A 24,287-nucleotide genomic window follows, 5' to 3' on the forward strand; every position below is an offset into this window, starting at 1 on the left:
GGGGGGGGGGTGTTGGTGAGAGATGTGAGGAAGCAGTGCTAGCCCCTTGGGGAAGGGGACAGAGAAGAAGAGACTGTATCAGGGGAAGAATGCTATCCCAAGGTGGGGTGGCATTGGATGTGATGTGATGCGATGGAGGGTCGCTGCCAAAGCCAGTTGGCTCAGGGCACCACTATCCCTTCAGCCAGCCCTGTTTGCGACGTTACTGCTACTACTACTTATCATTTCTATAGCGCTACACAGGGCTTTTTTTGAGGGGATACTTGGGGGTACTGAGTACCTTTCCATTGTCTGCTAAAATTGACCCCTGGACCCCAAGTTTTAATGAAAGAGCTCAGGCTCTACACACCAACTCTGTCTTGTCATAAATTCTATGACTGGCTGCAGGGGGCCTAGCTATGATGGGGTGGGTCCCTCAGTGATCACCCCACCCCTAAAGGGTGGCCTAGCATTTGAGTACCGGAACCCTTTTTGCTAGAAAAAACACACTGGCGCTACAAGATGTACACAGCGCTGTACACTTCAACATGAAGAGACAGTCCCTGCTCGACAGAGCTTACAATCTGATTACAGAGCTAGCCTGTTAGTGCCAATATTCATTGGTGACTGGCTACGTTTTGCGGCCAGATAGACCCATGTAAATAGCAGGTCTATCTTTGGCTGTTATAACTTAGCCGGTTAGCCAATGTTTTTAGCTGCCAAAAAAACCCTGGAAATTCAATGCCACTCACCAGATACGGCCCCAGCATTAACATAGTAGCATAGTAAATGATGACATATAAAGACCTGTACGGTCCATCCAGTCTGTCCAAACTCATTTTACATGGTATGTTATACTCTACATGTACAGTATACCCGAGTTTGATTTGTCCTTGCCTTTCTCAGGGCACAGACTGTAGAAGTCTGCCCAGTACTGTTCTTGTACTAAGTTCTGAAGCTAACATCGAAGCCCCTTAAATTTACACTCCAGTCCATCCCTTATCTATTCACTCACGATCAGGGCGTAGACCGTAGAAGTCTGCCCAGCTCCCGTTTTGTTTCCAATTACCGGCGTCGCCACCCAATTTCCACTAAGATTCCACAGAACCAATCCTTCTAAACAGGATTCCTTTGTGTTTATCCCACACATGTTTGAATTCCATTACCGTTTTCATCTCCACCACCTCCCGCGGGAGGGCATTCCACATATCCACCACCCTCTCCGTGAAAAAATATTTCCTGACATTAGTCCTGAGTCTGCCCCCCTTCAACCTCAATTCATGTCCTCTAGTTCTACCGCCTTCCCGTCTCTGGAAAAGATTCGTTTGCAGATTAATACCTTTCAAATATTTGAACGTCTGTATCATATCACCCCTGTTTCTCCTTTCCTCCAAGGCATTGAATTTTCGTGTTCACCGCTGACTGCAGAAGTTAGCCAGGCTCCCTTCTGCAGTCTCAATATCGCCCTCCTAGTGTTTACTATTATGTGCATCTACATGGGAATAATTTTATAACTGCTGTTCTACAGGCTCAGGTTGCTTATAAAATTGCCTCCTTAGGGTAGAGTTCAATAACTGGGTGCCTATAGAGAGGTGCCCAGAGGGTGTCTCATAGGAACCTGTTCTATAGAGGAATACTAGCATAACAGAGAATGGTAGATTGAGCAGGCTATAAATAAATAAAATATGTACTTATAAGTTAGGGGCAGGCACTTAGCAGCGACCCCAAGCTGGGAGAAATGTGGGTGTGCACGATATGCGCATAATTTACAGTATGCTATAAGTTACGCATGCAAGCGGCATCCTGCCAGTGCTCCAACCAGACCCCACCTGTAAGATACGCAGGTGTTGACATTTGTGTATATATGAGGACACATATGAAAGTATATGCCATTATTCTAATGAACTGACATACTTAATTAGTGCATAACTGTCAGCGCAGACTTTACAGAATTGCCCTGGTAATGTACACCTGTATGCCAGCACTCTCCCCCTCATTGACTAGCTAATCTTTATTGTACTGGGCTGAATTCCCTGTTCTGTGATCTCCCACATGACTTCCACAGACCTAACCTGAAAGAACTAAAAGAGAAATTGAAATCCCTGGGAGCCAACCTTGTAATTACAGAAGAAACGCTGCAGGAACCAGAAGTGACTAACCTGTTTAAGGTAATTTTGTGTGAATACGCTTCATCTGCTCCATTCCATCCTATTACTGCCTTTCTAAATTGCTTTCTTTGCTTTACTCACAGAGCTTCAGTGCAGACTCTGGGATTGCTTTTTGTTAGAAGCGTGTCCAGAGTAAAACCTAGTGACAGCGATAATGAATTCTTTCTTGTACTGTACATATTATGCTGGTCACAGTGTTGCTTTCTTTACCAGGAGATTAGGAAACCTAAGCTAGCTCTGAACTGTGTGGGAGGCCACAGCGCTGGAAATCTGCTCGCTCACATGGAGTAAGTACAGTTTTGGTTGTGCGATCTAGTGCTTGGATTCCAACTGAACATTTTGCAGGCCGGCGGAGGTCAGGGCTATAGAGTGACTGCTTAAATTAGTGGTGCACCAGAAAATGTTGCTGTCCCAGTGTGATTCAGGATCAAATTTATTGCAAGGTAATTATTTAAATGAGGAATGTTGAGCTTCTAAGCTCACATCCCCCATGCATTAAAGCGCATTAACTTTCTCATGCAGCTGTGAGAAAGTTAATGATACTAGCAGAGGATGGTGGTAAGGAAAAGGCTAGCATGCCAATCCTTCATTTTTTTTAAATTTATTTGACAATTTTTGTTATACAGTCATTCAAAAAATAACACTCTAGGCAATATTCAACCCAAGTCAGACAATGGTTTTAAAGCCTCTGATGCTTCCCGTTTATGCAGAAACAGGAAGTTGCATCAGACAGAAGGCTGTGGGGCTGGCACGGTAGTGTATGTGAATTACTGATAGTTGTCAGTGAACCCTAGAAGAGAACTTCTGAAAGGTACACTGAGGGGGGGGGGGGGGGGGGTTAAGGGAGAAGAGGAAATGCTGGATTGCCAGAAGGGAGAAATGCTGGATGGGGGGGGGGGGGGGGGGGGGGTGAGCTGAGAAACAACAAGACTTGACAGATCACCAGCCAAAGAGGGAACAGTAGTGAGAGAAGTTAGACCCAGGGGGAGGGGGAGGAGACAGTGGGCGGGGAGAACACTGGAGGTTGTGTGACATTACTTCCAGAGGCACAAGAAATGCTAGAATGCTGCTCTACCCCCTTCTGACACAAATCAAGCCCTGGATTTAACTCATCTCTCAATTTGTGACTACCCATCATCTCCCACAAGCTTGGATCATTTCCCTGTTCTGCTCTTCCTAGCCCCAAGTAAATCCTTGTTTTCTAGGACCGATGCTGCTTCCCCAGATTCCAGGCACTGGCAACCCCATGTTTGCAGAGTCCAAATGAGATTCTCTGCTGCATGATCACCTTGACGTTTAAAGCACTCAAGGGCTTCAAACCTCAGAGATCACATGCTAGGTGGGAGAGCAGGTTACAGGAGCCCTGGACATGGGAACATGCATTCATACTAAGCCACTGTGTTCTGGCCAGCCTACCTGCTACTGCTATAGTGGTTGAGGAATAAGCATCTAGCTCAAAGAACTGGGTCAAGAGCTAGAGAGGTAATCGCAGAGATTTAGCAAGAGCTTTGGGTCAAATTGCATCAGTTGCTGATTAGAACTCGTATATTTTTCAGACTGGGAGTACCTGTTTTTATATCATCTTACGGTTTTCAAGCAGCTAAATTTTGGAACACTTTAGCCTTAAATATAAGAGCTGAAAACTTTACAAGCTATTTTGTAGGCAGTTATTCAGGAAATGCTATCATATCTAATTTTATTCTATGTGGAATATTAGATTGATTTGTGACATCCCAGAAATAGCTATAAATCTGCATTGAGCCAAATGATTTCGGTAATTGCAGCATGAAAGTACTCATACCATATCAAAGAGAAGAAGGGAAAATTAGGTTCTTACCTTGGTAATTTTCTTTCCTTTAGTCATAGCAGATGAAGCCATTACATATGGGTTGTGTCCATCAACCAGCAGGGGGAGATAGAGAGCACTCAACTTTTCTCAGTGCCTCATGGCCAGCTAGCTCCACTGCCTCTTCAGTATTTGAAGCTTCCAAAGCAGTATGGCAAACTGCAATGGGAATAACATGAACTTTCCTCACAGCGAACGATGGCCCCTTAACAAGGGCATGAACTCAAAAAAAGGAGGGAATGAACTTATCCTCCTAGAGGGAATAAACTCATCCTCCACTTTGTATAAACAGAGGGAATACTTGCATCCTCCTGGAGGGAATAAACTCATCCTCCCAAAACATGAACTGGAGGGAATGAACTCATCCTCCTATAACTGTAACAAGAATCCTGAAGACTGTTTTCAGACTCCCCAAGGAAGGAATATAACTTCAGGAAACAAGAACAGCACCTAAAATCAGAATCACTGCAATACAGACAATCATACAGGGAGGGCTCATGGCTTCATCTGCTATGACTAAAGGAAAGAAAATTACCAAGGTAAGAACCTAATTTTCCCTTCCTTGTCATCAAGCAGATGAAGCCATTACGTATGGGATGTAACAAAACAATCCCTAAATAGGGTGGGAACAAGCCACAAGACGCGCTAGCACCTGTGCTCCAAAACGCGCATCCCTCCTGGCAGCCACATCCAGCCTGTAATGTCGGGTGAAAGAGAGCTTAGAAGCCCATGTTGCAGCACTGCAAATCTCATGAAGAGATAGTGCTCCAGTTTCCGCCCAGGAAGAGGAAATCGCTCTTGTGGAATGTGCCTTAAAGGCTTCAGGCGGAGCCCTGCCAGACAGCAGATATGCTGAAAAGATAGCTTCTTTGAGCCAACGGGCAATAGTGGCTTTAGACGCTGAAGACCCTCTGCGAGGACCTGCAAACAGCACAAAAAGATAATCAGAGGTCCTGAAAGAATTTGCAATTCGCAGATACTGCAACAGAGTCCTGCGCACATCCAAAAGGTGCAACTGCCCAAATGAACCTGGAAACTCCTCCTCAACAAAGGAGGGAAGAAAAACAGGCTGGTTTAGGTGAAACGCTGAAACCACCTTAGGCATGAAGGAAGGCACGGTCCGAACCGTGAACCCTGACTCTGAGAATTGCAGAAAAGGGTCTCTACAGGACAGCGCCTGGAGCTCTGACACCCGTCTCGCCGAGGTAATGGCCACTAAAAAGACGGCCTGCAGTGTCAAATCTTTCTCTGAAGCACACCGAAGCGGTTCAAAGGGAGCCCCCTGAAGGGCCTTCAATACTAACCCCAGGTTCCAAGCTGGAAAAGGTGCCCGCATGGGAGGACGGAGCCGAAGCACCCCTCTAAGAAACCGTGCCACATCTGGATGAGCAGCTAAGGACGCGCCTTCAACCTTGCCACGCAGGAAGGCCAATGCTGCCACTTGCACCCGCAGGGAATTATAGGCCAAGCCTTTGTGTACACCATCCTGCAAAAAGTCCAGAATCGGCGAGACAGGAGCCCGCAACGGAGAAAGCGCTCTTGAAACACACCAGACTTCAAACTGGCGCCAAATCCTGGCATAAACCACGGAACTGGAGCACTTACGGGCCTGCAGGAGAGTGGAAATTACCTTATTTGAGTAGCCTTTATCTCTCAATTGCACCCTCTCAATCGCCATGCCATAAGACCAAAGCGGCAGGCGTCCTCCATGGCCACCGGACCCTGTGACAACAAGTGCGGAACCAGAGGTAATGGAAAGGGAGCCTCCAACAGCATCTGTCGGAGGTCCGCATACCTGGGCCAATCCGGGGCGATGAGCACCACTTCTGGATGCAGCCGAATCCGCAGGAGCACTCGCCCTATCAAGGGCCACGGAGGGAAGTCATACAGCAAGCCCAGGGGCCAGGGTTGAGCCAAGGCATCCAACCCGGCAGCGCGAGGATCCCTCCGTCTGCTGAAGAAGCACGGGACTTTGGCATTAGAACTGGTCGCCATAAGATCCATCACTGGCTTGCCCCATTTGGCACATATCTGCAGGAATACATCGTCTGCTAGTTCCCACTCCGCTGGATCGATCTGATGCCTGCTTAGATAGTCGGCTTGCACGTTGCTCTGACCTGCAATGTGAGCTGCTGACAGGGACTGTAGATGCAGCTCGGCCCAGTGGCAAATTTGTTTGGCCTGCGCAGCTAGAGCTCTGCACTGAGTGCCGCCTTGTCGATTTATGTAGACCACTGCTGTCATGTTGTCCGACATCACTCGGACAGCCAATCCTTCCAGGGTCACTTGAAAGGCCAGAAGAGCCAGAAACACCGCTTTCAACTCCAGGCGGTTGATAGACCACTCCGACTCGTCGGGCGTCCACAGACCCTGGGCATGCTTCCCCTGGCAATGTGCACCCCAGACCTTCAGGCTGGCATCTGTCACCACTAGACACCAATCGGGGAGCACCAGTGGCATTCCCTGCCGCAACATGCTGTCCGAGAGCCACCACTCCATACTGAGGCGGGCCGCAGGGAGCCAAGAAAGTCTGCACTGATAATCCTGAGATACTGGAGACCATCGTTGAAGTAGAGAATACTGTAGAGGGTTCAGGTGCGCTCTTGCCCATGGCACCACTTCCAAAGTGGCCGTCATCGATCCCAACAGCTGGACAATGTCCCAAGCTCGCGGGCGGGCATCCTCAGGAGCAGACGGACCTGATTCTGAAGCTTGCACTACCTTTGCTTGGGAAGAAACACATAGCCCGAGGCTGTGTTGAACCTGGCCCCCAAATATTCTAGAGATTGCGAGGGGGTCAGGTAACTTTTGGCCATATTGACGACCCAGCCCAGAGATTGAAGGACTGAAACCACTCTGGCTGTAGCTAGATGACTCTCTTTGTTAGATTTGTTCATGCAGCGCTCAACTGTCTCCCCTCCCTCGGACAGAAAAAGTTGAGAGCAGCCTTACGTCGTGCGGGAGCGGGGAATAGCCGCTGGCTGCGGAAAAGGCAACTGGTGCTATCTCCCGCGGAGCAAGGACAACAGCTGTCGGCGCATCAGTTACTGAGTCGCACGCTCTTGTTTGTGTCCATGCAGGTACCGGAAACGACGCTCCCAGCAGATGGTGTGGGCTCGCACACACACCTCCCATTCAGCGCTCGTGATTGGCTGCCTTTATTTCCCTCGCCTTTCCGCATAAGCCGGTGCTGCACCTCCTTCGCAACCCTGATGGAGGAGGTCGGGGAGAAAGGGGAAAGGCTAGCAGGAGGAAGAAGGGTTTACTAAGATCCATGGTTGGGAGGTTTGACGCGGGAACTGAGGCGGTGGCGCTTGCGCCGCGTTTGAGTGGTTATAGGTGGGACCTGTAGCCGTGCGGAGAGTACGGGTCACTGAGTGGCCAGAGCATGTGGGCAGTGAACATCGGGGAGGAGGGTGAGTGAGGGAGGGCTGAGGGCGGGGTGATGTCCAGCGGCGCCGGCGACTTTGGAGAGTGGTCCAAGGGTGGGGTTGGAAGTTGGAGGGGAGAGAGGGAGGGCGTGCCAGGGAGTGGCAGGAGGCAGTCATAGCCAATTGGAAAGGGAGTGTGAGCGCTGCGCCCTTGTCGATGGCGTTTCCTGGAGTGTCAATGCTCCGCCCTCGCTCTTTGATGCCTTTGTTCCGCCCTCAACGTCATCACGTTTGACGCGTGGGCGGGGCCCAGACACAGTGTTTTCGGTGGCTCCACCACCATGAAAGCTTTGAACCGGAAGGAAGTGCCCGCAGGAACTGACAGTGACGTCAGTGTCTTCAGAACGTTGAGGGTGAGTTTTATTATATAGGATTATATAATATTAATATGTGCCTCTTAACCTCTCCTCCGTTTAGTCCCTCACCATAGCCCTCACTCAATATCAGAGCTGCCAAGGGAAAGCACATGCCACCACAATCTACTCACCTTTCTCTGTCCTTCCAGTACAACACCTTATTCACCACAGTGACTGTAGGATGGGATGAAAACAGCAGATACCAATGACTCTTCTAAGTGACCCAGCCAATAATATTATGGTCATTATTTTAGAAACACATCCACATGGAAACAGCAGCTTCCTGAAATTGGTATTTACACACGTCTGCAGTATATCAGTGTAAATGTCGTTATGTACATGTGGAGATCCACCCCATGCAGACATGTCTGGAAACGTGATATTGGCAGGACTAGAATCCACACATGTAGTCCTCATTTTACAAAGCGAATGTGTTTGTATGGGGAAGAAATTTCACCTCAGGTTTTTACACCAGCTCAAAGGCATGTGTTTGTTTTCAAAAAGTACTTGTTTCAGCCAGAGGGGTTAAGGGAGTTGGGGTAGATATTCAAAGGGGTTTAAGCAGGGAGGAGAGGCTTCTGCCCATATAAACCCAATCAACAAAGCAAGAGGAGATATTCAGCAGCAATTAACCAGGTAGAGCTGCTGAACTTACCCTCTAAACACCATGGCACTGTCCAGCTCATGCCAGGGCAATACAGGGGCACAAGCTTGGACGGAACGTGCATATATGCAGCCATTGACCATATTTTGTGCCTGAGCCCACATAACTAAGTGAGCAAACAGGACCACATTAAAAAACAGTCCTATCTTTGCCCAATAAGGATTCTGGGCACCAGCTCTGAATATTGGTCAGCATCCACATAGCTTCCAAGTTCATGGTTGACCTGGAGTTTCAGTGCCTGTGCTTGCACATGGCCTGGCATATCTGGGTCTAATTTATCCATGTGGAAGTTGCTGGGTTTGTGCCATTCATTTTGTCAATGTGTATATTTGTAAGATGGCTGCTTTCTAGGCACATGAAGGGCAAATTCTGTAACTGAGCACCTGCATTTATGCACCACTTGAGGGGTAATGATACAGAATACCAACACTTTTGCGGGTAAGTCTATATTTACACACATAAGCAGCAGCAAAGCAAGAAAGTGCTGTTCTGTAAAGGTGAGCATAAACTATGCATGCCCTTTTAGGCATCTACAGTTATTCCAGCTCCGTGGCTGGTGTTCTGCTCTTTCACTGGGGTCAATGGCTGCACTTTAAACCAGAGTATAGAACATCCCTATGAGAAAACTCAGAACTCTTGAACCAAAATCATCTTTAACGCAGTAATTAAACAAGGAAAAATAACTTACAGTTCAAATGTGCTGGACAAGACTTTTTGCCTTGCAAGCTTGGAGCCTGTTCTCACCCAGCTCTCTTTCCATGCAAAAGAGGCTGGGAGAATTGCAGCAACATGCTGAATAGTAATGCTGTTTATACTTTATATTGGTGAAATCTTTATAGAGTTACAGTAGCTTGAAGGGATCATGCAACAGAAATACAGTATAAGCAGTTTCAGTTCACAGAGGAATTATGCTGCAGACTAACTCTTACAGACCCAATGGAGAGAGAAGGGGGATGGGCAATTTGCTCAGCATGCACAGAGAACAAGGCAAGCCAACAGAAAGAGTCCCATAAGACACAGAGAACTGGACACGTGCTCTGAAAGAGCACATTACAGGGAACTATAAGATTACAGAGACTTGTAGCTGTATGATACAACCCTATTTAAAGATCCAGGCAATTCTAACGTATACACACAAACAATAAATAGCCTGCCTCAAAGCAAATGGGGGCAGAACAGCTGGTGTAACAGAGGGGTGCATAAATGTAAGACACATCGATGCTGTGTTACACCAGCATCCTATAACAAAATCTGGGTGCCCAGATTCCATTCTAGAATAGTCTCTACCTGTACAGCATTGGGATGCCCACATAGAGAATTAGCCCCATACTGGAAAACTATACGTGCACTCCTTCAGGTATTTTAGAAAAGAGAAGCAAAGGTTAAACTATATGTCCACTTTATCACCTTCCAGGCAAAAAAGGAAAATATCATATAAAGTGCTGGCTAAACAGTGCAGGAAATAAAGTTAATGTAAGGAAAGCATTGCCACCCATGTGGGGTCATTTATTACACTTAGAATCAAAGTGTTGCCTGGGTTAAGTAATATTCCAGATGGTTCCAGAACACTTACATCCCTCTGAAGATCCAGCTGATTACATTGAGGGGGGGGGGGCAAGGTCCCCCTCAATTCAGCACTAGAAAGTTTTTTTAAGAACTAAAGTATAGGAGGGCATTTATGTTTATAAATTCATAAGTCAGGTAAGGCAAGGTGCTTGAAAGATGGTTCTCAGACTGTTAGGATTTTCTTGCTGGTACACATGTTTTTTCTCAAGGATGGTCCTGCATCTGAACAGGAGAGATCAGCCAAAGGATGTGGAGGAATGCTCTATTCCTAGGACCATAGTATATACGAATCAAAGAGTAGGGTGGGCAGGCTCTTCCAAAGAACACATGGGAGATGCCAAAGTACTGGACTGTAAGAATTTATTGAAATTACACCAAAAGACTCGACAAAGCAGCTGTGTTTCAGCACAAAGGTGCCTGCCTCAGGAGTCTAAAGTAGATATATATAAATAAAATAATATATAAGTACATTAAATGTAAAATAACAACAATACAGAATTAAATATAATAACATAAAATACAAATGAGAATTAACATAAACAATCTGAATATATATTAGCTAGGAAAGTATATGCATAAGACATAGGGCTCTGTTTACTAAGGATCACTAGTGTTTTTAGTGTGTGCTCATGCTGGAGATACCCATATATTTCTACAGGTGTCTCTAGTGTTAGCGTGAGATAGTTTTTAGTGCATGCTAAAAATGCTAGCGCGCCTACAGTGCAGCTTAGTAAACAGGGCCCATAGTGAACTATCAAAAAGATGTCAGTATGTGATACATTTACAGGAGTAAAAACAATATGTAAAATTTACCAAATCTATGTGAAAAATCACAACACAATGAATCTTTACATAAATAAATGAACATAGAAATGTCAGTGTTGGATAGTTCTATAAGGCTAGTTCCATAGATCATGTATAATTTTAAAAAGGTACAAGAGAGAGATTTAATGGAAGTGTGCCATTTATAGCTATGGCTTGAGGAGACAGATGAGGAGAAAAATATGAAAACTTAATATCTAGATATATACAAAGTGCAAAAAGTGCTTAACATACAAATCACCGTGAGATAAAAACAAGGACAAAGAAGTTGAATGGCTATTTCAAAGCACAGAAACCAACCTGAGAATACGGTGTATACTATTTGTATGTTGTTGGTCTAATCCTTGGTGCAGGAAAACAGAAAATGTTGCTAAGCAACAATATTCTGTGGAGAGACATAAACTCAGTGTTTAAACAATAGAAGATGCATCTACAAGCGATCTGAAATATATTTCAACAGTAAATTGTGGGTTCCACTATACATTGTTGAATGAGAAGGCAGGAAACAGTGTTCGATTCTGGAAACAGATAGTGTGTTTGCAAATAGAACCCAAAACTTGCTAAACCTAATGGTATAATGATACTCTTAAGGAAAACCCAAGCAACAAACATTGAACCTAGTTGAAATGCTAAAGGAACAGCACACCAAAAACAAAGTTCAAAATGTATATAATGCTAGGGCAAAAATGCATGCGCATTCATGTCTAAACCCTCTCAGAAGTATAGTACACAACAGAAAAAAACTAATCTAAGGGCATGTGCAAAACAAATATTTGAGATATGATAGTGCCTGTATAAAGCAGGGGCGTAGCTACGGGCGGGCCTGGATGGGCCCAGGCCTGCCTAGGTTTGTCTCAGGCCCATCCAGAACAGTCCCACCACCTCTGTCACCGTGTTTCTCACCTTCTCCCACCTCCGCCGTAGCGCTTCCATTTAATACTATTTGCGCTGCCTCCTCTCCTGCACTTCACAGCCTCCATCTCCCACCCCCGCAGCAGCGCTTGCAATTTGCTATCGGCACTGCCTGCCTGACAGCTGACAGAAGCGGCGCAACGTCCTGCTCCAGGGCCTTCCCTGTGCCGCGCTGATTAAACTTCCTGTTTACGCAGGGCGGAGCGCACGCGGCAGAGGGAAGGTCCCGGAGCAGGACTGCAACCCTCATTGAACTTTTGAGGAGTGAGGTAGAGGTCGAGCAAGGAGTGGGATAGGGACAGAGCATGGGTGCATCAGGTTGCTTTGTTTTCTCTTTCAAAAAAAGTTGTAGTGCCCACCCATCTAACCTGTTGGCCCACCCAAAAATTGCCTTCTGGCTACGCCACTAGTATAAAGTGCAATAAAATCAAGAAATGAAATACAATATAACATCGTTTTAAGTTGTCATTGAAACTGAGCAGCCATATCTTACTGTCCAGTAGCAAAGAATTGAAGGGCCCTTTTACTAAGCCGCGTAGGTGCCCCGCCCAGCTACCACGTGGCTCGGGTGGTAATTTCATTTTCTACGTGCATCCCCTACGTGCACCAGAAAATATTTTTTATTTTCTGCCCCACCGCGCTTCCAGGATATAAAACATCGGACCTACACGCATAGCCCATTACCGCCTGGTTAATGCTTGAGACCTTACCGATAAGTCAGTGGGTGGCGGTAAGGTCTCAGACCCAAAATGGACATGCGCCAATTTTCATTTTGCCGCACGTCCATTTTCAGGTCAAAATTTTAAAAAGGCATTTTTACAGGTGCGCTGAAAAATGGATCTGTGCACATCCAAACGCACGCCTACACTAGCAAAGGCCATTTTTCAGCACACCTTAGTAAAAGGACCCCTGAACAAGGTTCTTGCAGTCTTGAAGCTAACCACTATCTAATAGATTATGCCTCAAAGTTCCCTTTTATGCTACCCTAAGAGCTGCTATCTCAGAACTTCACCACGTTTGAATGCGGTAGAGCAGGAGTTCTCAACCCAGTCCACACCCAGCCAGTCAGGTTTTCAGGATATGCACAATGACTATGCATGAGATACATTTGCATATACTACCTTAACTATATTATTTCATGCATAGTCATTGTGGATATTCTGAAAACCTGACTGGCTGGATGTATCCCAAAGACTGGGTTGAGAACCCCTTTGGTAGAACCAGGAGAAGCCTGAAGCCAAGTAAGAAAGTGTTCATCTCCCCGATGTTACCTATATGAAATTCCCTAATATAGACTCAGATCAATGCAATGCAGCAATATAGGTTAAAATGTAGTGTGTATTTACTGACTGCACCTGTTGGTGTTTTCCTTGTAATGGCTCTCACTCTGCATAAGTATATAAGTATTGCCATTTGGGAACAGACTGAAGGTCCATCAAGCCCAGCATCCTGTTCCCAACAGTGGCCAATCCAGGTCACAAGTACCTGGCAAGATCCCAAAACAGTACATTTTATGCTGCTATGGTCTATGGACTTTTCCTTTTGGAAGCCAAGCGAACCTTTTTTTTTTTTACCCCGCTAAGCTAACCGCTTTTACTACATTCTCTGGCAAAGAATTCCAGAGTTTAATTACATGTAGAGAGAAGAAATATTTTCTCCAGTTTGTTTTAAATGCTTCTGTCTTTCAGATATGGGAGCACTATGGTGACTTATGGTGGAATGGCAAAGAAGCCAGTGCCAGTGCCTGCTGTAAGTGGATCTCAATTCACAGGAAATAGTACTAAGATGCAGTTTTCAAAAGTCATTTATCCAGGTAAACTGTTATATCAGCAGTTCTCAAGTCAAGCTTTGGGACACACCCAGGTTTCAGGATATCCATATTGAAAATGCATGAGATAAATATGTCTGCACAGCCTCCTTGCTGAGTGTGCCCTGAGAACTGGATTGAGAAGCACTGCTTTGCATGGGTAAATTGGCATCTGAAAAGTGTCAAAATCACGGGTGGATGCTGTGGAACAATGTGTAATCTATTTTTCCCATGTGCAGGGGACGAGTTCCCAGGACTGGGAGAAGATTCAGAAAATACTAAATGATGTATTGTTTTTCTGCAAATCACCATGTATTTTCTTCCTTGGATAATTTTTGAAAGTTTATGTGCACTTGCCCTTTGAGAACTGGTTTCAGATCTGCCTGCCCTCATAATTTTGAAAATTGCTTCTAGAGTGACTACAGTACTAATTTTCAATATGCAGGAGTCTTTATAACTTTTTTTAATGTGTATTAGTTATGCTGATGTGTGTGAAATTTGAACATTTGTATTTCAATTTTAGATACATGAAACATTACCAGAATTATGTCTCCAAGAAAGGATCATAATGAATGACATCTCAAACTAACTGTGCATCAGAACATCCCCAAAGTAGCAAAGCAGTGAAAGATATTTAAACCCTAGGTTTTGTTTTTTTTAAACTTTTAAGTCAGGAAGTGTCCTTCTACTGGTTTGGGCTTCCAGCTCAATCAGACGCAGTGTTCACTGGGAGATGGTGCCATGAGCCTTCATTCACAACTTCTATTTTCATATCTCCCTCCCATCTCAGCCCAGTCATCACAACAACAGTCTCCAGCTAGAAACCCACCAGAAGCTGGCTAACATAAGGCTTTTGGTGAAGCGGTGTGATAGGCTCACCCCGTCAGCCATCTCCCGCTTTTTCAAACCTCCACTTCAGAGTCTAGGATGTCTCTTTCCTGCACCCCCACCCCTTGTGCCCGGGTCAAATGAACATTTTTCCCCTCCCCGTGTCTCTCTTCTGCGCCCCCTCCCTTGCCAACATCGCTAAACATTTCCCCATGCATCCCCCTACCACGTACATTTCAAAATAATTTTCCCTTTCTGAGCGCTAACAGTAGCAGCATTCCACCTTCAACTGCCTGCCCTGTGTCATTTCAGGAGTCCTTCTTTCTCTCTGCCGCGCTCCACCCCGCCCCCTTTTTCTGTTCCTGTTTCTGAAGGGACGTGGCAGAGAGAAAGAAAGATTCCTGGGCTGATGCAGAACAGGCAGCTGAATGTGAAACACTGCTTCTGTTAGTGCTCCAAAGTTGAATTGGAACAGGTATGGGGAGGGGGGTCGGGAGAGAAACTTAGGACAGCTACCGTTGGTGCAGAGGCAGCGGTGAGAGAGAGAGAGAGAGCGAGAGAGAGAGAGAGAGAGAGAGAGAGTGCAGCTCAAAGTCAGGACAGGTGAAAAAAGGTGCTGGTATGCCATATATCTGTGCCAGATGTCTCGATATGGGCGCAGCCCCAAAGAGATGGACAAGGCAAACTGGGTGGATAACCACTCCGCCAACTCCCTTATAAAGCAGTGCCATGTTGCTATTAAGGGAGGAGTGGGGGGTCACCCAGGACTGTAGTATGCACTTCTTAACCAGTAAAGTGGCCAAAAGCACAAACTTTCATTATGCCCCCAACATCTTTAACCTTTCCTCATAGGGGAGTCATGCCATCCTCTTAATCGCATGCCAGTTGTGAAAAATTGCAGGAAGACCTTAGGAACCTGGAAGACTGGGAATCCAAATGGCAGATGAAATTTAATGCGGACAAATGCAAACTGATGCACATTGGGAAGAATAATCCAAATCATAGTTAACTGATACTAGGGTCCACCTTAGGAATCAACACTCAAGAAAAAGATGTAGATGACGTTGTAGACAATACGCTGAAATCTTCTGCCCAGTGTGCAGCAACAGCCAAAAAAGCAAACAGGATGCTAGGAATTATTAGGAAAGAGATGCAAAATAAGATCAAGAATATTATAATGCCTCTGTATCACTCCATGGTGCGACCAGATTGAGTATTGCGTTTAATTCTTGTCACCACGTCTCAAAAAGATGTAACAGAATTAGAAAAGGTTCAAAGAAGATCAACCAAAATGATAAAGGGAATGGAAATCCTCCCATATGAGGAAAGGCTAAAGAGGTTAGGGCTTTTCAGCTTGGAAAAGAAATGGCTGGGGGGGGGGGGGATATGCTTATCGTTTATTTATTTACTATACCGTTACTTATTGCACTTTGCAAAGCAGAACAGTTTACATCATAAAATACAATTAAAACACAAATATACAAAGAAGTCCATTTGTCAATAGAAAAGCACAGCAAACAATCATCCATTCTAAGAATTAAATAACATTCACACAAACAAATATATAATTCTGCATATTAAAAACAAAACAAATTCAGCTTAGTTTATAGCTTCACCTTACATTATTTTCAAATGTATTGTAAAAATAATGTGTTTTTAAAATCTTACAGAAGCGAGTATAAGATTCCTCTAGTCTGATTTCTTTTGGAAGACAATTCCAGAGTGTAGGAGATAAGAAAAAGAAAGCTTATGCTCGTGTAGTTTCCCAACTAGCTTTCTGAGGTGACAGAATTACTAATCTATTATCAGTGAGAGACCGAAGCGTACGAGTCGGTAAATATGGTACAGTAAGATTAGCTGGATATGCCGGGCTTGATGAATATAATTCTTTAAAAGTAAGAATTATTCTAACTTCAATTCTAACTTGAATTTTATTCTAACTTCAATCAGGAGCCAATGTAAATGGTATAGGAGGGGTGTTATCCTATCGTATTTTGTGGCTCGGCAAATAATACGAGCAGCCGTATTTTGTATCATAGATTGAAGTCTATAAAATCCTGAGTGGTGTAGAACGGGTAGAAGTGAATTGATTTTTCACATTGTCAAAAAGTACAAAGACCAAGGGACACTCAATGAAATTACATGGAAATACTTAAAAAACACATAAGAGGAAATATTTTTTCACTCAAAGAAAGGTTAAGCTCTAGAAGTCACTGCTGGAGGATGTGGTACCAGCGCTAAGCATATCTGGGTTTTAAAAATGTTTGGACAAGTTCCTGGAGGAAAAGTCTATAGTCTGTTATTACTACTACTACTACTTAACATTTCTAAAGCGCTACTAGGGTTACGCAGCGCTGTACAATTTAACATAGAAAGACAGTCCCTACTCAAAGAGCTTACAATCTAAAGGACAAGTGAACAGTCAGTCCGATAGGGGCAGTCAAATTGGGGCAGTCTAGAGATTACCTGAAAGGTAAGAGTTAGGTGCCGAAAGCAGCATTGAAGAGGTGGGCTTTAAGCAAAGACTTGAAGATGGGCAGGGAGGGGGCTTGGCGTAAGGGCTCAGGAAGTTTGTTCCAAGCATAGGGTGAGGCGAGGCAGAATGAGCGGAGCCTGGAGTTGGCGGTGGTGAGAAGGGTACTGAGAGGAGGGATTTGTCTTGTGAATGGAGGTTTCTGGCGGGAACTTAAGGGGAGATGAGGGTAGAGAGGTAGTGAGGGGCAGCAGACTGAATGCATTTGTAGGTAAGAAGGAGAAGCTTGAACTGAATGCGGTATCTGATCGGAAGCCAGTGAAGTGACCTGAGGAGAGGGGTGATATGAGTATATCGGTTCTGGCGGAATATAAGACGTGCAGCAGATTTCTGAACAGATTGAAGGGGGAATAGATGGCTAAGTGGGAGGCCGGTGAGGAGTAAGTTGCAGTAGTCAAGGCGAGAGGTAATGAGAGCGTGGACGAGAGTTCGGGTAGTGTGCTCGGAGAGGAAAGGGTGAATTTTGCTGATGTTAAAGAGGAAGAAGCGACAGGTCTTGGCTATCTGCTGGATATGCGCAGAGAAGGAGAGGGAGGAGTCGAAGATGACTCCGAGGTTGCAGGCAGATGAGACGGGGAGGATGAGGGTGTTATCAACTGAGATAGAAAGTGGAGGAAGAGGTTATTGAGATGAGCATGGGGAAGCCACTGTTTGCCCTGGGATTGGTAGCATGGAATGTTGCTACTAATTGGGTTTCTGCCAGATAATTGTGACCTGAATTGGCCACTGTTGGAAGCAGGATACTGAGCTAGATGTACCATTGGTCTGACCCAGTATGGCTGTTCTTATGTTCTTATGAAAGTACTGTGGCTTGCATATTTTTGTCCCTTAAATACACTGGGGCTTCCAGATAAAAAGCCTTAAACACCAAACACAGCATCTTAAATGTAATCCTGTCTGAAACTGGTAGCCAATGCAATCCATTCAAAACAGATGTTGTATGATCAAAAATCTTGCCATCTGATGCGCTACAATATCCCCAAGTATCAAGCAAGCAGTTAGAAGGAATGCAGCGTGCCAGCAGCTGTGGTGGAATAGAGCAGCGCTGGCTTATCTATTAGGCAATACTAGGCGGTTGCCCCAGGCTACAGCTTCTGATGGGTGGCAAGATCAGTACTGATACGGATACTCATATTCTGCAACAACATTTAAGTTCAGTGCAAATTATATACATTGTAAGAAATCAAACAAACCTGAAGAATTACAAATAACAAAAATGTAAACAACTAACAAATTAAAACAAATATTACCATAACCAAAAAATGAATAAAGATATTTGTTAAAAAGTTAATGTTTTTAACTGTTTTCTGAATACCATGTAATCTGAAATAATTTGAATCTTAACTGGTAAAGCATTCCAGATTTCTCCAGCTAGGTATTGAAATGTTGAAATATTTTGCTTAGAACAGATTCCTTGAGGATTTGGGACTGCAAAAGTAGAGGACTTCTGGAAAAAAACATTCCCTACATTGAGTCAAAGGAAAACGATAAGTCTTATTGCCCCACTAACTCAAAGAACCAACAGCACATTCTTTCACCTGAAGGGAGAGTGGGCGTACTTACAAAGCAAAGGTTAATATTTAGAAGCATGCCCCCGGATTCTATATAGCGTGACTGAAATTGCACACACAAATCTGGTTGTATTCTAAATTTGCATGCACAATTTATTTACTTAATAAGCCAATCAGCTCCTATAATTGCCACTTAATAAGCAATTATTGATACTAATTGGTAATTAGAATTTTATGCAGACAACTTGTTAGGTGTATTCTGTAAAATGGTGTGCATAAATTCTAATATGCACTGCCAAAAAGGGAGTGTGGCTATAGGCGTGGAATGGACAGACCATGGGCATTCCAAAAATCTATGCACACGGTTATAGAATACACCTGTTCTGTGCCTAACTTAGTTGCCAATATTTACACTAAGTTTTACTTGGCATAAGTGAATGCGCATAGAGTTAGGCGCAGGAATGGCCGCTAGGCATATTCTATAAACCATGCCTAAATCTAGGCACGGTTTACAGAATACGCTTAGGTGGAAATATTTTTGGTGCCAATTTTTCAGGTGCCATATATAGAATCTAGTCATGATGTCCAATTATGCATCTTAACAGGATTGTTGTGCAAAAAGGGGGTATTGGAATGATCTTGATTGTTGAGTTTAATTATCAAAATTTATTTATTAGGATTTATTTACCGCCTTTTTGAAGGAATTCACTCAAGGTGGTGTTCAGTAAGAATAGATCAAACATGAGTAGGAGGCAGAGCAGTAAAAATATTCGAACAACAATACAAAGTATAGCATGGTATACTACTAGCAATGACAACACAACATGTACTAGAACATTATAATTGGTAGTGAAGGGTAAGGCAAAGTTGTAACATATAGATGAGTAAAAAAGTAGGAAGAGTTAGAAAGTAAGGTGATTGATCTGAAGAAAGTTGCACGTGAGGTCAGAGAGCTGGTTAAATATTATATCAGCTAGGGTAGGAGTGGATAAACATGTCCCGCTGCAGTATGTGCAGCCCGAGCCAATCCTTGTGTGTGTGAGAGAGACTAACAAGTTAGTTACTTCTTCCATTAAAGGCTTGGTTGAAGATCCAAGCTTTCACCTGCTTCCTGAAGTAGAGGTAGTTTTGCATTAAGCGGAGCCTTTCAGGCAATGCATTCCAGAGTGTGGGGGCTACTCCGGAGAAGGCTCGCTTGCGGGTATCATATCGTGTAATGTCTTTTGGAGAGGGTGTAGTTAATGAAAGTCCTTGGGAGGACCTTAGTTCCCTTGGCGGTGTGTACTCGGGGCCATTTCCTTTCATGGCCTTGAAGATCAGACATAGAGGGGCATAATTGAACGAAAACGCCTATCTCCATGGGCGTTTATCTCCGAGAACGGGTCCGTGAAGGGGCGGACCGAACCGTATTTTGGGAAAAAATAGACGCCCATGTTTTATTCAACAATGTTCGAGCTGGGCGTTTTTGTTTTTCAGCGATAATGGAAAATGAAAGCGCCCAGCTCAAAAACGAATAAATCCAAGGCATTTGTTCGTGGGAGGGGCCAGGATTCGTAGTGCACTGGTCCCCCTCACATGCCAGGACATCAACCGGGCACCCTAGGGGGCACTTTTACAAAACCAAACAAAAAGGTAAAAGAGCTCCCAGGTGCATAGCACCCTTCCCTTGTGTGTTGAGCCCCCCAAATCCCCCTCAAAACCCACTGCCCACAAGTCTACACCATTACTATAGCCCTAAGGGGTGAAGGGGGGCACCTACATGTGGGTACAGTGGGTTTGGGGGGGTTGGACGACTAATAAGCATTAAGCAGCACAATTGTAACAGGTAGGGGGGATGGGCCTGGGTCCACCTGCCTGAAGTCCACTGCACCCCCTAACAACTCCTCCAGTGACCTGCATACTGCTGCCAGGGAGGTGGGTATGACATTTGAGGGTGAAAATAAACAGTTGAGAAACTTCATTTTTTGTGGTGGGAGGGGGTTAGTGACCACTGGGGGAGTCAGGGGAGGTCATCCCCGATTCCCTCCAGTGGTCATCTGGTCATTTAGGGCACTTTTGGGGCCTTATTCGTGAAAAAAACAGGGTCCAGGAAAAGTGTCCTAAATTCTAGCTAAAAACGCATACTTTTTTCCCATTATCGGTGAAATGCGCCCATCTCTGTTCGGCAGATAACCACGCCCCAGTTCCGCCTTCGCCACACCTCTGACACGCCCCCATCAAATTTGTCCGCATCCGTGACGGATTACAGTTGAAAACGTCCAAAAATCGGCTTTCGATTATACCGCTTTATTCGTTTTTGTGAGATAAACGTCCATCTCCCGATTTAGGTCGGAACTTGGGCGTTTTTCTCATTCGATTATAAGCAGGATAGAGTTTTAAATTTAGCCCTATATTGGTAGCCAATGAAGCCAAAATGTCAAAGAGGGAGTAATGGCAGAAGGTTTATCTAGGCCCCAGGTTAACTAAGCCTGTCCACCTATGGACACAAACTGGAAAAAAGCCTCAGTAAAGCAGGTCTTTATTCTCATCTTTGATCAGCTTTCTAAATCTCAAACCTTGAGCTATTTTCTAGGGAATAATGCGTTACTATTGATATTTATCATTAATGTTTTTCTGTTAAAGAAATCACTGATATTCAAAGATATCAACATTTGCGGGTTTTGGATGACACAGTGGAAGAGAAACAACATGCATGGTAAGTCTCACTGATGCATATTTTTCAGATCTTGAATAGGATGGCTCCTGAGTATTTTAACCGAGTTCTGCAACGTTAGAACCCAGCCTGCTCACTGAGATCAGTAAGGACGTGATAATTGACACTGCCTTTTTAGTAGCAGTCCGTTATTCAGCTACTTGTGATAGTGCGATGTCCATAGCCGTAGCTGGCCCTTTGCTATGGAACAAACTATGTGGTGCTTTGTGTCTTTTGTCCTCAATGAATGAATTTAAGAGATGGTTAAAATCATATTTGTTTGTGCGAACATACACTTGATGAGAAAAGTGGGGTGGAGATTTGTGATTCGGTTTATTATGTTGTTGTATATGTATGTTTTTAATTTTATTATGTATGTTTCTGCTGGTACCTGTTTGGTCACCATGGGGTCCTGTTACCAAGCTGCGGGAAAAAGGACCCTGCGCTAGCGGCATGGGGGGGCACATTTCCCGCACGCCAGGGCCCTTTTTACTACAACGGATAAAAAAAAACCCCAGGCACACATGGCCATGTGGTAAGAGAACTATTACTGCATGTCCATGCGACGGGGAGCCCTTACCGCCACCCACTGAGGTGGCGATAAGGGCTCCCATGATAACCCAGTGGTAACTGGGCAGTATATGGCGATGCCCAACTACAGCCGGGTTACCGCTGCGCAAGCCATTTCCGGGGGTTTTCTTTTTCCCCTGGAAATGGCGCGTGCTCGGGGCAGGACTACTGCTGGCAGCAGTCCTGGAAGAGAAAGCGGTAAGCCCAACGCAGGCTTACCGCTTTCTCTTCCAGGACCTCTGAGCAGGCTATAAGCGACGCAAATAAATGAATACATATTCCTGGGCTCTAAACTCCATAATACATCACTCACAGAAACCATAGAGCAGGGGAGTCCAAGTTTGGTCCCCGAGAACCACAAACAGGCTGACTTTTCAGGGTATTCCTAATTAATAGGCTTTCACTATATGAAAAAAAAAATCTCATGCTTATTCTTTATGGACATCCTGAAAACCTGCCCTGTTTGTGTCCTTTGAGGACTGAACTTGGACACCACTGCCACAAACCTAATGGCAGAAGAGGGTGTGGTGCAACTGCTTTGATTGTGTGGGGCCCCTACTACTGTACCTCTTCCTGTACTGCTGCTGGCTCCTTCGTATGTGGTTCTTCATATCCACACTTCTACTGGCTAATGAACACTGATGCCCTGCCCATATTAAAAACTTGCCAAACATCTCTGGTGAGCAGAGGTGATACCATAGGCTGCTATGACACTCTGGGGATTTCTACAGATTTGTTTGTGATTTCAGTAGCCATCATATAAATAAAACCTTTAGTTGGTAAAGAAAATCCTGCAAAATCTATTATATATTAATTTTAACAAGAAACTTATTTTCGGCCTTTTTGTTTCAATAGAAACGTACAAGGCAGATTACAAACTCAGAATAAACAAAAAATAAATAAATAAATAAAAATTACAATTACAGTAATTCATAGAAAATTATTCTTAGCTTCCCAAACCATCTTTTAATTGTCACATCCTGCTTTCCAAAAGATTGAATTAGAACAGGTATAGTAGAATTAGAAAAGGTACAGAGAAAGGTGACTTCCCTATGAAGAAAGACTAAAGCAGCTAGGGCTCTTCAGCTTGGAGAAGAGAGGGCTGGGGGAAGATATGATAGAGGTCTATAAAATACTGAGTGGAGTGGAACAGGTAGACATGAATCACTTGTTTACTATTTCCAAAAATACTAGGACTAGGGGGCATGCAATGAAGCTACTAAGTAGTAAATTTAAAACAAATCATAGAAAATATTTCTTCACTCAATGTATAATTAAACTCTGGAATTCATTGCCAGAGAATGTGGGGAAAAGCAGTTAGCTTAGCAGGGTTTTAAAAAGGTTTGGATAATTTCCTACAAGTCCATAAAACATTATTAAGATGGACTTAGGAAAATCCACCGCTTATTTATAGGATAAGAAGCTTAAAATCTGTTTTACTGCTTGGGATCTTCCCAGGTACTTGTTGGAAACAGGGTACTAGGCTTGATGGACCTTTGGTCTGTCCTAGGATGTTCTTATGAACACTAATACCAAGCAAGAGGCAAGGGAGTGTTTTGTTTTGAGGGCAATGGCATCAATAGTGCTGTGCTGCTCATTACTGCACCATAGTTCACTTAGGGGTCCTTTTGCCAAGCTCCAATAGGCACTAATGTGTGCCTAACACAACAACAACAACAACAGAGTACCACAGGACATGCACAGGCATCCACAGGTAACTTTAAAATCTACTAAAAATATATTTCAATTTTTTTTTTTGAGGAAGCATGTCAGGGGCAGAGAGTGTGCATTCCTGCACTAATCAGCACATCTACATTAGCATATGGATAACTGAGGAGTCCTTACTGCCTACAAACTGGGTGGCAGTAATTTTGAAAAAACACACATTAATGGCAAAATTAGTGCTCGTTTATTAATGCAAAAAAAAATAGAAGAAAAGATGTTTTTATGGCCGCGGTAAAAATGACCTTAACGCATGGCAAAGACCAAGCCTACGAGCGTCCTAAGGCCACTTTTTACCACAGCTTATAAAAGGACCTGTTATTGATAAAAGGTTTGCATTCCTGAGCAACAGTGTTCCATTACTGATGACGCAGGAAAAAAATACAATTTCTGATTCTTTTCCTGTCATTAGTTACAAACGACAAAAATTGACACGTCCCATGTCATTTCAAATGAATATGTATCTCTAGTTTAAAATAAGTAAATCATGAGCATTTATGAAAGATGCACAAATTCACACTAACCAAGGCTGAGGTCTTAATGATGAGAGTTTTGACTCGCTTCCGCATTTGGCATCAAAAAGGTATTCGGCATTAAGTTTCAAAGGTGTTCTCAGGGCATCTACAAGGCCTAGATTTAATCTTCAGCTGTATATCTTCCCCCAGATAACTTTCAGGCTCCTGAGCTTCCCTTTAAAATGCTGATTAACAGTCAGGATCATGCCAGTTCTACCCCCTCCCAGAGCAGTCCTTTAAAAGCTCATAAATGAACATCACACTTGTTAATATTAAACTTGGATTGCATGTATATAAATTTTTCAGAAACCATGTCACAGTGTCTGATGAATGTGTCATCTGTAATTTTGAGAGATAGACTACAA

The 24,287-nt window shown here is 44.1% G+C and overlaps 1 protein-coding gene across 1 annotated transcript in view; it reads left to right on the forward strand.

The window, feature by feature from the left end:
• Window positions 1–24,287, forward strand: part of LOC115464301 (enoyl-[acyl-carrier-protein] reductase, mitochondrial-like) — a 131,019-nt gene that overhangs the window by 97,857 nt on the left and 8,875 nt on the right. The window contains exons 8-11 of the mRNA XM_030194692.1: window positions 2,045–2,147; window positions 2,361–2,434; window positions 13,433–13,493; window positions 21,046–21,118. Of these exons, the coding sequence (XP_030050552.1) occupies window positions 2,045–2,147; window positions 2,361–2,434; window positions 13,433–13,493; window positions 21,046–21,118 (311 nt within the window). The remainder of the gene's footprint in view (window positions 1–2,044; window positions 2,148–2,360; window positions 2,435–13,432; window positions 13,494–21,045; window positions 21,119–24,287) is intronic.

The sequence above is a fragment of the Microcaecilia unicolor genome, chromosome 3, assembly GCF_901765095.1.
Source record: "Microcaecilia unicolor chromosome 3, aMicUni1.1, whole genome shotgun sequence".
NCBI classification, from domain to species: Eukaryota; Metazoa; Chordata; class Amphibia; order Gymnophiona; family Siphonopidae; genus Microcaecilia; species Microcaecilia unicolor.